At 35.5% G+C, this 14,811-nt stretch overlaps 1 protein-coding gene and 1 long non-coding RNA gene across 31 annotated transcripts in view; one reads left to right on the top strand and one right to left on the bottom strand.

The window, feature by feature from the left end:
• Window positions 1-14,811, top strand: part of RIMS1 (regulating synaptic membrane exocytosis 1) — a 489,882-nt gene that overhangs the window by 74,426 nt on the left and 400,645 nt on the right. For 29 of the 30 annotated variants that reach the window (XM_027601790.1, XM_027601819.1, XM_027601818.1 and 26 more), the window contains exon 2: window positions 8,031-8,111. The exons of the other annotated variant lie outside the window; for it this stretch is intronic. In XM_027601790.1, the coding sequence (XP_027457591.1) occupies window positions 8,031-8,111 (81 nt within the window). The remainder of the gene's footprint in view (window positions 1-8,030; window positions 8,112-14,811) is intronic. 30 annotated transcript variants of the gene reach the window in all.
• LOC113926640 overlaps window positions 4,859-14,811 on the bottom strand; it is a 30,009-nt gene continuing 20,056 nt past the window's right edge. Inside the window, exon 4 of the long non-coding RNA XR_003521378.2 lies at window positions 4,859-4,979. This is a non-coding gene — a long non-coding RNA (uncharacterized LOC113926640). The remainder of the gene's footprint in view (window positions 4,980-14,811) is intronic.

Below are 14,811 nucleotides of genomic sequence, written 5' to 3'. Positions count from 1 at the left end.
TTAATTCACTGTAAATCTGAAAGACTAAGTCCTCTGAGCAGGCTTCAGATGTATTTACCTAAATAGCTTGCACAGAGCTGGGTTAGTGAGAAAAGAGGTAGAGTTAGGAACGTCACAGACTTTGCCCCACCCAGATCTGCTCAGGGTGCTCCCTGAGGGAAGCTGGATGATCAAGCAGAAGCAAAAAGAGGTCCCTCTATGCTTGCACTCAACAAGCAAAAGAGGAAACTGCCTGCTTACTTTTGCTTTTTGAGACATGGTAATCCTTGTCACTGGTGAAAACAAACTCATAGTGGATGATGGTTGCGAGGAGAGAACTCCCTCAGACATTCTCCACCACTCCAGGCACAAGCAGGAGTGGGGAAGTTTTAAGCAGAAGTTTCTGCCTCTAAGGAGATGAATTAGGAATAGGAGAAGAGGTGGAGAGAGGATTTTCACTCTCCAAAACCTTTCCAAAATGAATCTCATTGAACATTATCCTGCAAGAATCTTTTTTGGAGAAAATGGAAATGGCAGTTAGGGACAAATGAAAGGTGACATTTTGGGCACAAATCTACCTGTTTGTTTCATGCCATCCCTCTCTATCTTCCCAACAACGTTGCTTTCTCACTAGATTCTGTCCTTTTCCCCCTCCCCCACCACTTCCACACCTCTCTCCCTGTACCTTGAACTTCTGTCTTTTCCCAGGGCCAATTCCCTCACCTAGAATCTTGCCCGTAACTATGAAAAAGACCTTCTTCCCTCATTACTCCTCTTTTTTCAAATCAGCTTTGGTTTCCATTTGCACTACTTGACTACATCTTCTCTCCCCACTTTCATATCACCCCTTGTTGCATTGATCCACCATAATTCCACTTCTGCCCCATCTCTTTGTACTCCTGGAGAATTCAAAACATGATTTAAGGGCTCATCCTTGATACCTCTGCTACATATTAATTGCTGACTAGATGGGTTTCTCCCCTCTGGGGAATGAACAGAAATTCTTGCAGGTTTAGTGGTAGGAAATTTCTGGTATTTTTGAGTTTTCTAAAGTTGTATTGTTTTGCAGGTAGCAGATGGCTTTTAGAGAATGTACACAGGTTAGTAAGTAGAAGAATGTAAATGGGAGAGTGTGTGGGGGATGTTAGCAGATACAAATCCATAGATATGCGTAATATCTCAAGAATTGGTGAATGGAAAAAGAAACTAATTATGTTAACAGAAGACAGTAGCTTGGATAAAAAGAGGTTAATTGGTCATATTGCCAAAATGTTGGAAATAATATTAGAAAACAAAATTAACCTATTAGCATTTTGGAGACATTAAGGGCTAATAAATGGAGTAGGTTTGAATAATTCAGAAGACCTGGACTTGATTTTTTAACCTATCATTTTCTTTTTTATCAGTCTTTGAAAAATCCGTTTTTCTAAAATTTAGAATCACTCATTAATCTCTAGTGAATCTTCATCTTGTTATCACCTTTATTTTAGAATCCTATACTTTTTGTCTGATTTTGTGAATAACTTCCTGGCCTCTTCAGGGGAGGTTCAACAACCCTCATCAGTCATTGTGAAAAATGGCCAGCTGGCTTCCCTTTTCATATAATTAGGAACCTACTTTGCCTGTCCTCCACATCTTTTTTAAAATAAAAATTACTCTAATGTAGTTTCTGAGGGTTCCCTGAATGCACATCAGAGGTATAACAGGCCCTGATGATTTGTGATTAGTACATCTGGGTTTTCAAAATACCAACATTCACTCTCCTTCTGGTGTTGAATTTTTACTATTCCATCTTCATCTTATGGGTAACAGTCATCATACTCATTTGTTCATGGTTAAATTGACATGAATATGCAATTTTTAAAAACTCACTTTTTAAAGTAATATTTTTCAGCTTTTTATCTTCTAGTATTTGTGAGTGGAAATGAGATCACTTTTGAAGCCCTTCTTTGAAAAATATATTTGAAGAGATTTTTATCAATTGTATTGTCTTAAAAATGTATTTTAAAAAATCTTTTTGGCTTTCTTGATTCTTTTTCTTATATAAGCTTTTACTATATGCAGATGGTCTTTCATTTCACATTTCATAGTGTTGCCATTGGTCTTAAGATCACTCTGCATTTCTAATTTAACCAACCTGAACCTCTGTGTAAATTTCAGGAGGCTGCTTGCAATGGTGGAAAGGACATCAACTTTGATGCCAAAGAGACCTTGATAAAAATCTTGGCTTCTTAAAATATCAGTATTTGCCATTACTATTGGAAAAATAATCTCTTAGATGTGTAGTTTCTTCATCTGTCAAATGGGACAATCATATCTCCTTTCAGGGTAGTATCTTGAAAATTGAATAAGATATGCTATGTACATTTGGTACATAATAGGTATTAAATGAATAAAAGAACTTATTTTCCTACGTGTTTAGAAAAATCAGAAGAAAAAGGGATTTTCTCTCTTTACCATTAATGAATTGCCTCACATGAAATTATTTTAAAGTTTTATTTGATAAAATAACAGTACACTATATGTTAAATATATCTTGCTGGTTCAACCAATGACTTAACATTAAAGAGTCTTTTCCACTTAAATAAGTCATATGCTGAGAAATATCTTTTTTCTTATTCAGAAAAAGAATGAAACTTAGTCAAACCATATAAAAATACACTTAGTGAAGTTATTCAAGTCACAAAACTTGTTGGCCATAAATCAACTTGTATTTTGTAAATATTTTATAGAAATATGCTGTAATCTTGCAAAAAGTGTTGCCTAGAATCTATTCTAAATCACTGTTTTAGAGTGTTAAAATTACTCAAGCTTGAAATCTACAGCTTTTGCCCTATTTATCTTATTCATTCATTTAACAAATATGTATTAAGTGACTATTATATCAGGCACTATTCTGGGTTCTTGGCATGTGTCAGTGAACCAAAGAGACCAAGATCCCTCCTCTTGAGCACTTCATATTTCAGCAGTGGGGAGGCAGTAAACTTTAGTAAGTAGTAGAGCAAGGTAGAGTGCACTGGACATATAGAAGTATGGTGGCTATGGGAAAGCAGTTTATTGTGGTAAGTAAAATAATCAGAATGGGAACCTTCAAGAACTGACATTTGAGCCAAGTCTTGAAAGAGGTAAGGGAGTTAGTCATACCAATATCAGAAAAGAACATTTCAGACAGAGGGAAAATTTGGTTGGTGAAAGGGATCCAAAGTAAGATCATGCCTGGTGTATTTGAGGACAGCCAGCAAGGAAGCCAGTGTGGCTGGAGTAGAATGAGCAAGAAAGGGAGAGAGTAGGGAGCAAGGAGTAGTAAGCAATGAACTCTAGAGTTATGGGAGGCCAGATTATATTCTGAGGACTCTGGCAATTTATTTGTGAGTAAACTGGGGAACCATTGCAGAATTTTGAGCACGGGAGTCATGATCTGATTTATCTTTCAGAAGAGTCACTCTGGCTGTTGAGTTGAGAATAGACTAGAGAAGGAGGGCAAGGGTAAATGCTGGGCAACCAGTTAAAGGTCTTGTGTGAATTCAAGTAAATGGTGATAATGTCTCAAGACAGGATGGCAATAATTGAGGAGGTAAAAAATGGTCAGACCCTGGGTGGCTCAGTTGGTTGGGTGACTGCCTTCGGCTCGGTTCATGATCCTGGAGTCCCGGGATCAAGTCCCGCATTGGGCTCCCTGCTCGGCGGGGAGTCTGCTTCTCCCTCTGACTGTCTTCCCTCTCGTGCTCTCTATCTCTCATTCTCTCTCTCTCAAATAAATAAATAAAATCTTTTAAAAAAATGGTCAGACCCTGAACATATTTTGAAAGCAGAACCAATTTTATGAATTGGATGCAAGGTGTAAGAAAAGAGGAGTAAAGTCTAAAGTTATTGGCCTGAACAGCTAGAGAAATGTATTTGCAATCAGCCAAGATGGAGATGACTGCTGGAAAATCCTTGTTTCTTTCTATCTCTCTCTCTCTATTTATCTTTTTTTTTTTTTTTTTTTTTTTGAGGGAGAGAGAGAGAGCATGTGAGGGAGAGCACAGAGGGACATGGAGAGATTTCTAAGCAGACTCCAGCTGAGTGAGGAGCCCGATGTGGGGCTTGATCTCACCACCATTAGATCATGACCCGAGCCAAAAATCAAGAGTCGGATTCTCAACTAACTGAGCCACCCAGGCACCCCTCTATATATTGTTAATTAGTGACCTGCAAATCAGAAGATTGTGTATTTTTAAAATTTTTCATTTTCTCAATCTTATTTTAACTGTCTCTAAGGTTTCTTAGGACAAATGCAGACTAGTACAATAACACTTGGGGAGTAAATACAATTACACTTTTTTCCCAGACACTGTTTGAATGTACTTATCTCCAGTGATGATAGGAGAAATCTCAGTAAAATTCAAAAACCAAGAAATTGAGAACAGAAATGTAAACATGTCATATCTGTTTGACAGCTGAGTGCACAGTAACTAGTTTCCTGACATTAATCATGAAAAGATAAAACAATTTAGATAAAGTTCAAATTGAGATATAAAGTTTTATAAAATAGTGTTTTGTTTTGTTTTGTTTTTTTGCAAGTGGGTCAAGGGGGGGGTGGGTAGTGATTACAGGAACCAAAATGGAAGCTCAAAAGAGAGAAAGTATTATGTACATTGTGTTTTTTTAAGGCATTTAGGATTTTAAACTCATATACTCTGAGTATCTGGAAGCACATTTAGTTCCTGTTCAGAGAGATGAAAAGTCTAACCATAGCCTCTTGACAGGCATGTGGCAGTTCGAGTTTCTCCAGTGTGTATGTGCAGGGAAGAGTAGAAGTGGTTGAGTGGGCAGTTGGCAGCCATTCATTGCATTGATTGCAGTCATTCATAAAATCCAGCAGTGCTGAGGGCGGAGTCAAGAGGAGCATTCCGCTGAGGTGGTTGCAGAATGTCTCATTTGCATAAATCTGCCGATGCTTGAGTGATGAGGGAATGCTCCCTTGCAGTTTGAAGATTGTTAAGAGTCCACGTAAATCCCTGAGGAATTAAAGACGTTGCAGAGAATAAGAGGTCAGAGCCCTTGAACTCCTACTCTCTTGATTCATAGTAATTCTGGGAAGTCAGCACTTTGGCAGTGTTGTGGCCTCCTTATGTCTGGCTGAAGGAATAAATCATATGTAGAGGAAGACACTTAAGAGCTACAACATACTGAAATGTTGTGTTTCTTAAAGTATGAGGGTCTATATAATACAAGTTTAATGCGTGGGAGATAATAGAAGGTACTGGTGCTAAACAAATTCTGCATATTAGAACTGTAAAAACTATTACAGCTTACCCCTCCAAACTGTGATATGCCAGACACAACACAATTCAGTTATGATTTTAAAGAAATGTTAATCCACACAAGCTAACAAAAATCTCAAGTGTATTATGTATTTTTTATATATCTTACATATCTATCTGAGCATAAGCATTTTAAAAAATCTTTTCTTTCTTATATCTGGAAGAAATTTCAGCTAAAAAGAAGTCAAATTAGAAAATGTAGGAATACATATTACCATACTTTAGAGACCCATCAAATTGGTTGAATAACTAACAATCTGAAACAAATAGGTTTTCCCCCCAAAACACAGATTCAGTAGCCTGTATCACTGTGGCCTTGTGGTCAGAATATATATTAGTATGAATAATATGTTGTTTACCTGCTTTTTAAGAATTAATTAAAGTATATTAAGTATATTAAAAATTATATTTATTTTTATTTTTTAAAAGATTTTATTTATTTATTTGAGTGAGAGCAAGCGTGAGTGAGAGAGAGAGCAGAAAGAGAGGCAAAGGGACCGAGAGAAGCAGGCTCCCCGCTGAGCAGGGAGCCCTATGCAGGGCTCAATCCCGGGATCCTGGGATCATGACCTGAGCCGAAGGCAGACTTAACAGCCTGAGCCACCCAGGTCCCTAAAATTATATTTAAGTTAATTGCAAATACTAAATTTTTTGGTTGTTGATGTACTTATTTTCATTATCCAGTATATAAAGTTCAGGTATTCAAATAAAGTTTTTATTTGAAAGATTCTATAGTTGTGCAGACAGAAGCATTATGTCAGCTGTTGTGCTTTTACACCAAAACCACTGGGTACTTGAGATTAGATGAGAGTTTTCTTACATAGGTATGGTCTTTCACTCAGGGGGAAAAAAAAAGTTTTACTTAGGATCCTACCTTTAGTGCTGGCTGATAATCCACATTTATTAGAAAAGAGTTACTTAAAAGCATATCTAAGGAAAACTGTAATTAAAGTGGCTGATTGATTTTATTTTAAAGCTTTTTATAACTTCCTGAGACTTTAAGGAAAAAAAGAAATGAACTAAGACAGAAGGTTGCATATGGTTTCTCATAGATATAATTCTTCAAAATGTTTTCCAAAGTTGGTGATATTTCCGATATTTTAACGAACCAGTGCATGTAGATTAAATATGCTAAATGTACTATTTTTAGTTGAGTGGGAATTGCTAAAGATTTTCCAGTGCTATGAAATGTAACTTCCTGAGCATTGTACTTTGTCTAAGTTAGACTAACATTTCAGAGCTCAGAAATCCCAGGACATTATTTCTTCCTGACCAAGTGCCTTTTTGGTAATTCCCTTAACCCTGATGCCTGAATGGCTTTCTCCCTCCATGAAACTAGAACAAGAACAGAAGGCTTTGTGGTTCCTGTGGATGTCTTTGACTCCTGTCTCTTGACTAGTCCATTAAGAGTTTAGCATTAGTTCTTGACAAATGCCACCTTTCTTTACTTTTATCCTAGGAGGGAAGTATATCGAGGCTTTAAAATGGTACCATTTTCTTTTCTTGTCACGTTACATATTGATTTCTAAGTCTTACTTGACCTTGTTTGGACTGAGCAGTATGTGTGTGTGCACGTTTCTGTGCGTTGTGTCCACGTTTCCCTGTATCATTTCTTTCAGAAGTGGAGAATTTTGCCATGCAGCTTTTAACTCTGGGAAAACAGTTTATCTGCCACTGCCTCACCAGTGATCCACTTCTGGAATAATATGACTGGCTTTAAATATTAGTAGAATAGTCAAACCTCCCAGAAGCCTCCATGAGAGCTGTTAAGAACCAGATTCGTGGTTGAGAATGCTGGGTCCTAAGGGGCTTTTCCATTTAACAAAGTCTAAGATGTGGGGTCTCAGCTTTGTAACCGAGGCTTCCCTATTCAAAACAATATTTTTTAAAGCTTTTGAGGTGAAGGGATATCTGAGCCATCCAAGTACAGCCTTAGATGGGGGTGTTTTCGAATTTCTGCCCGTGAATCTCTTCAATGCTCTGTATGCCCCATTGACACAAGGGTGAAAGTATATTCTGCTACCCTTTGGAGCTCTGTTAAATTGTCCTCTGCATTTATTTAACCTGTAACGGAGGACTTAAGACACAAAGACCTTTTACTATGTTTTTTCACATTGTGGAGGTATTTTCTCTATTTATTTTATACATACACACACAAAAATACTTTACATATGAACATTTCTTTTTAAGTCTTTCTCTTTTCTTAACTTGAAGGAGATTTTGAACATGGAGAATGTCTTAAGGCCTGTTAGATTTCTTTCTGCATAAAGAAAAAAACCTATGTGGTAATGAATGGCGTGAAACAAGAGTCTGTATCTTTTAGTAAAATAACCAAAGCCACAAAAAATCCTGCCCATCTTTTAACATATCAACGCAACAGCTGTTCATATTTTTAAGCTTTCAGATGTCATCACATGGCGAGGCCAAAGCTTTCAGTAGCATTTCTTCTATGGGGAAGAATCATTGTCATAAATGTCATAAAATGACAATCATTTTATTGGTGCTTAAAGGAAAATCAAATAGAGAGGCTAGCACAGATTTTATACAGGGGTATAATTGAGCTTTTGGAAGTCTAAGTCAAAAATATCCAACTCTAAGGGCTTTTCCAGGGCCTCCAAGTTAAGATCAAAGGGGCTTACAAAGATTTTCCATTAGACTGTGTTTTCAGTACCGTGTTTAATTTCCAGATGTGCTCTACCCTTTTTATAATTAATAGTGCGTTGTGCTGTCTATCATGCGCCCCAGGTGTGTTGTCAGGGACATGGCGAAGCCTGCTGTCTGCAAAACACCAAGAAATGCTGAAAACCAGCCCCACCAACCTTCACCGTGAGTATGGCATTAGTTTTATTGACTGAAAATGTCATCTCTTACACAGATCACTGGTTACAGATTTATTAATTCACATTGCATGTGGGAGTAGATACTCTGACTGTTTGTGTATGTGTAATAAAAAGGCTACTATTGAATCAGATAAAATGATCTGGAAACATGAGTTCTGTATTAATTATTTTTGTTAAATGAAGTTTCTAATGCCATATTGGAAGCATAAAACTAATTAGAGGAAAGGGACATATTTTTAGGGCTCTAGGGAGGCAGAAATTCTGTACCTTTTGGATTTGGAACGTATGTGGGCTGGAGCCCAAGACTTTAGGGAAGTAGAAAGGCAAGATACAGAGAGGGGAGTGTGTAAGTAAGGGAAATGCAGAGGTAGTCCATTAAACACCCTCACCATATTACTTAAAGGTATGGACAATCCAAAAGAGCCGATTGCCCATGTAGTTTCATTTTATTATTGCAACCTCAAGTGTAGATGTTAGTGAACAGTTAAATGACCAACACAAAGGGAAGCAGGAAGTAGAAAAGAAACCAAGTAAGTAAATTCTAAATTGTGAATGTGGATTTTGATGAGATAAAATGTCAATAGCTTTAAAACTCTGCAGAGTAACAGAATGTATTCAATCTTCTGACTAGAATTATGCTCTTAGTAAGAAAAATTAAACATTCCCTTAAAATGTCTCTGCAGCAGCAATACTCTGCATAACCATTACAGCCAAATAGTTACTACTGGGAAATGTCTCCTTCCAAGGTTTTATTAAACACCTTTGAAGAAATGTGTCCTAAGAGTGATTTTCTATAGATTTCTTTAACTGAGAATTCTTTGAAGCAAACCAAAGTAAAGTGATAAAATTGTAAAGTGAGAAGAAAAGTAAATTTTTGTAATTCTTCTGCTATGACATTTTTTATAAGCATTGGCAAAGACCAAAATTAAATAAAACATTTAAATCCTTATATTTTGTATATGATAGTCACAAATCATTTAAAAAATTATGTTTTAGGAAACAAAATTTTGGTAAATAAATTTCAAGAGGCTCAATAGATCAGTTATAGATTTTATCTCAATAAGTATACTTGACTATCATCTACATTTAATCAGTACTTTTCAAGGAATAAAAATAATTTTGATTTAAATGTAGTAAAAAATGACTTATAATTACATTGAAAAAAGTACAGAGTTGGAAGAAGTACTCAATGATGTTGCCATATTTTTTTTCTATAAATGTTCCTGCTCTAAAGCCATTTTCCTGATAATTGAACTTTCCTTCATAATTCATGGAAAACTTATGATCCCCACTTCCTATCTTATGTTCTAGGCATTATAAAACATTTTATTTTATATTAGGATTGTATTAGGATTCAAGCTGTTTCTGGGAAAGTTCTTTGGGGAATTAATATTGATTTTAAAATGTTATATTCCACATATTGAGGTTCCATTTTAATTGGTCCCACTCATTCTAATGTGCATTTTAAATTAGAATTATTAGATATGGAACAGCAGTTGTCATCCTTCCCAATAAGACTTTAGATCACTTTTTCCCCTTTATTTTGTTTTTACTCTCCATAGACTTAAGAGTTGTAGAAATATGTTGTAATTTATCTTGCCCCTAGTAGAAATTTCCTGGTGGCCCCTCTTGAGTATAGTAGCCAAGAGGAAGCAACTGTAGTTCCTTTGGAGCCTCTATTCTGACCACCTCTTTCCTCACCCAAACTTTTTGAATTAAAATAATAAACCTCTCTTTAGGTGAATTGAAGTATTTAAAGTTTACAATTCATTCCTTATCCTGCTGATTCTCTATAGTGTGTTTCTAATTTGAGCTCTCCTTATCCACATATGTGCCTTTCTAGATTGATAAGAAAAGGTCAATAATAAATTGGGGGCTGGGGACTAATGGTGGGTTTTAGACTGCCAGTCAGCATTTTTAAATTTGTGAGTCACAACCAGTGGGTCTGAAAATCAATGAAGGCTACTTTTTTGTTTTTTAATTTTGAATGGAATGGAAGAGATTAGAAATCCAAGAATGTATCCCATGTTAATATTGTGGAATGAATTTTTCTGTGTATGACAACTGGGTAAAAATATAAAATTTAATAAACACAATGTTTAGTTATACGGATGCACTAATGGGTTTTAATTAGGAGAGTGGCTTAGTCAGATTTGCATTATATATATATGTGTGTGTGTGTGTAGGTATATAAAATATGTATTCCTTACTTTGACAGACGTGGGGAAAATGGAATGAGAATGTGATGTGGGCAGAACTAGGGACAAGAAAATCAATTAGTAGACTATTGTAATAGTACAAAGAAAGATGATAATGTCTTGACGTATAGGAGTAGCAGAGGGTGTGGGAAGGAAACATTTCAAAAGCCGAGTAAGGAGTCACATTGGCAATGCTTGATTGTCGATTGAATATGATTTGTAAGGAAAGAGTTTAGGGAGACTATCATAGTTATTTGATAATTAAGGACCACTGACTGAAAAGTGGAATTAAAGAAGCAAACTAGGTCTAGGTAGGTAAGCAGTGAGGAGTTTGGATTTTGATATAGTGATTTTGTGGTACCTGTGCATTATCCTAGGGTACAGGACCAGGAAATAGTGTATGAACCTGAAACACTCAGTTAACTGGGAAAGTAGATGACATCACCAAAAGATACAGAGTTAGAGAAAGATAACAGAGAGGGTCCTAGGCAAAAATCAATGCATAATGAATGGGTTAAGGAAAAGGATCCCCTGACTCAGATGAGAAATAAGAATTTAAAAAGTAGAAGAACCAGAAGCCAAGGTACTAGAGGGGCTCAAGGGGAATCTCCAATTGTACCAAATGCAGCAGAAAATCAATAAATAACTTCAGAGCTAAAAAATGTCCTTTGGATTTGGCCATATAGAAGTAATTGGTGGCATTTGTCCTAGCAGTTTTAATATATAAGTGGGTGGAAATACTCTTATTTTGATAGGTGTGAGGAGGAATGAGAAGTCAGGAAAAGGAAATAGTGAATTGTATATGACTTTTTAAAAATGTTTGACTATGTGGGTGTGGAAAAGAGAGATAGAGTGGTAGGTATACAGGAAGTAGGGTGACTACACTTATGTTACTTTGTACATTTTATCTTGCAAGTCTAGGTTGATGGATACACATGTCAATATACTTTATATTTTTGATAACTGTGTGTATAAACTATCCAAATATTCTTTTTCAGCTATTATTAAAATGTCACTTAGTCATATTTTAGACATGCTGCATAAGCTGTCATCACTTAATCAAAGTAATAAATATACTAACAATAATGGTGGCGTTCAACAAATTGAGTCTTATGCCTGCTATTCCTCAGGTATAACATGCATAGATAAATGAGACAGAATTCCTGTCTTAGGAGTTCTCTGTCAAGTGGGAGCTGACAGTTACATAATCAAATAAATTATAATACTTCATGATAAGTGCAATGTGTTAAAAAATGATTTATTCTGTTTGGGGTTCATGTGGTCAAAAGAAAGATTGACAGAGCCTGCAATAGTTAATGAGTTCTGAAAGACAAATGGTTCAGTAGGTAGGCAGTTTTGGAGTACAGTCTTCCGGAAGAAGAGAACAGTTACCCTGAGGCCCAAAACATCGGGTTATGCTGGGGTAATTTAAAACATGTGCTCATTGCTGGAGCCTGAGAACGTGTGTGTATGTGTAGTGGCGTGTTGTGTGGCTGTGTGCGTGGGTAGGTGTTCATGTGTGTGGAGGTGAGTGTGGGCGTTGTATGTAAAAGAGAAAGACAGGAGGTAGAAAGTGCTGCATCAGACTCTCTGAAGAACAGGGCATTTGTCCAATTTGGAAAAAGTAAATAATTGTGCCTTGTCTTAGGTTTTATTTTTAATACTGTATTTTGAAATTTGACACATCATTATGGGTTTTTGAGTTTTTCAAAGTGAGTATGGATTTAAAAAGTCTGAGAAACTCTTGTATATTCATCAATGTCAGTCTTAGATGTAGCAGGGATAAGTAGGAGAGGTAGGAGGTAGGGCAGATTTGAGAAAATTTCCCAGGTAGTATAGTTAGAGTGTAGTGATTCACTAGATATAGTAATAAAGCAAAGATGAGGGGAGATAACTCACTTTAGCTCAAGAGATTAAGTGAATGTGATAAAATCAAGAAGAGAGTTAATTTAGGCAGGAAAGCAAGTTTAGATTTAGCATTAGGTTTATGTATTAATGGCCAATCTCCAATTGAAACATCCAGAAGGTATTTGGCTATTCATATCTCAAACTCAGTAGAGGGTTAGTGAGATATACTCATTTGTGAGCAATTACTTTATAATAAAACCATTAGGACAAATGAAATAGCATGTGGAGAAAGTATAGAGTTAGAAGGAAAAACTGGAAAAGGCAGTGTAGAGGGTATCATTTGTACTGCAACAAAGAGCAGAAGAATTAAGTAAATTATGCAAGATCATGCAAGAACAAACTTCTCCCAGTGTTCCTGGAACTTATCCATGCTTTAGTACTGAAAATTCCATGTCCTGGGAACCCAACCCCCCAGCCCAGTCCTGGAAAAATTGGGATGGATGATCACACTAGAATTGGTGAAGTTGGAATTTGAAAGTGAAAATCCAGAAAATGAATGTATAGCCAAAGAAAAAATATGCTTATACAATGTTTGTATTATTGTGGAAAGTGACATTATCAGGAATAAATTGAATCCATAGAGGTACGTGTATCATTATTCAGTCTTTCTTGTTTTGCTTTGTTTTTGTTGGTGATTGCCTACTTTTTAAAATGAACATATAATTCATATGCCATATGTACAATTCACCTTCCAAGGAGTACAATTTGGTGTTTCTCACAAAATTGTGCAACTATCACTGCTATGTAATTTCAGAACATTTTGATTACCCCCAAAAGATACCTGCTATCCATTAGCAGTCATTCCCTTTATTCTCTCAAACCCAGTTCCTAGCAACCACTACTTTTTCTCTATGGATTTGCCTCTTCTGGACATTTCACATAAATGGAATCATCTGATATATGGACCATTTATGTCTGGTTTTATCGCTTAGCATAATATTTCAAGATTTATCTATGTTATACATCTATCAATACTTCATCCCTTTTGTTGCCAAATAATACTCTTTTGTATGTATATACCACTTTTTTTGTTTATCCATCTGTCAGTTAAATGGACATTTGGATTGTTTCCAATATTTAAGCTATTGTGTAAAAAGCCATTTTTAACATTTATATACATATTTTTGAGTGAACATATGTTTTCAGTTCTTCTGAGTATAAATGTATGAATGTAATTGCTGGGTCATTATAGTAACCATATGTTTACATTTTTTTAGGAACTGTCAAACTGTATTTCAAAGTAGCTGTACCATTTTACATTCCTACCAGCTATGTAAAAGGTTCCAATTTCTCTACATCCTTGCCAACACTTGGGATTGTTAGTATTTTTTGCTATAGCCATTCTTGTGGGTTTGAGGTGTATGAATGGTTATTTTATTGTGGTTTTAATTTGATTTTTCTAATGAATAATGATGTTGAGCATCTTTTCATGTGCTCATTGGTTATTTATATTTGACCTCTTTGGAGAAATGTTGATCAAAATCTTTTGTCCATTTTTAATTAGGTTATTTGTCTTTATTGTTGAGTTGTAAGAGTTCTTTATATGTAATGGATACTATATCCTTGTTAGGTAAATGATTTGCACACATTTTCTCCTATAGAGTGAGTTGTCTTTTCATTTTGATAGTACCTTGAAGCACAAGTTTTTAATTTTGATGAAGTCCAAGTGATCTATTTTTCCTTCAGTTACTTTTGCTTTTGGTGTCATATCTGAGAAACTATGGTGAAATCCAAGGTCATAAGGATTTACCCCTAGATTTTCTTCCAAGAGTTTTATAGGTTTAGCTCTTATATTTAGGTCTTTAATATATTTTGAGTTACTTTTTATGTATGGTGTGAGGTAGGGGTCCAGTTTCATTTTTGCATGTTGGAATCTAGTTGTCAAAAAGTGGTAACAGCAGATGTCCTAGGAAGAAAGCCTTCAGTCTTTCCCCATTAAATATGATGTTAGTTGTGGGGTTCCAGTAGTTGTTTTCTTTTTTTATAAGGTTTAGGAAGTTTCTTCCCATTTCTAGCATGTTGAGTATTCATATCATGGAAGGATGTTGGATTTTCTCAAATGCTTTTTCTGCATCTATTGAGATGACAGTGCCCTTTTCGTCCTTTATTTTGTTAGCATGGTGTACTGCTTTTGTTGATTTTCATATGTTGACACAATCTCACATTCCTGGAATAAATCCCACTTGGTTATCCATTTAATATGTTTATTTACTATTATTTTTGAGGATTTGTGTATATATATATATATATTTATAAGTGGTATTGGTCTGTGGTTTTCCTGTGATTTCTTTGATTTTGGTATCAGGGTAATATTGTTCTCATAGAATGAATTTGGAAATATTCCCTACTATTCTATTTAGGAAGAGTTTGTGAAAAATTACGGTAAATTTTTTTTCAGATGTTTGGTAGAATTTACCAATGAAGCCATCAGCTTCTTTGTGGGAAGCTATTTGATTACTTAAATTCTGTTTTATTTGAACATTTATAATGGTTCTGTATAAATGTGTATGTTTATTTAGGTAAGTGTACTGCAGATGAAATCCTCACATCCTTAGAAAAGCTCATATTCAAAAGTTAGTT

This window comes from Zalophus californianus, chromosome 7 (assembly GCF_009762305.2).
Source record: "Zalophus californianus isolate mZalCal1 chromosome 7, mZalCal1.pri.v2, whole genome shotgun sequence".
Classification (NCBI taxonomy): Eukaryota; Metazoa; Chordata; class Mammalia; order Carnivora; family Otariidae; genus Zalophus; species Zalophus californianus.
Note: the sequence above shows the minus strand (reverse complement) of the source record. Positions and strands in the feature narration are given on the sequence as shown.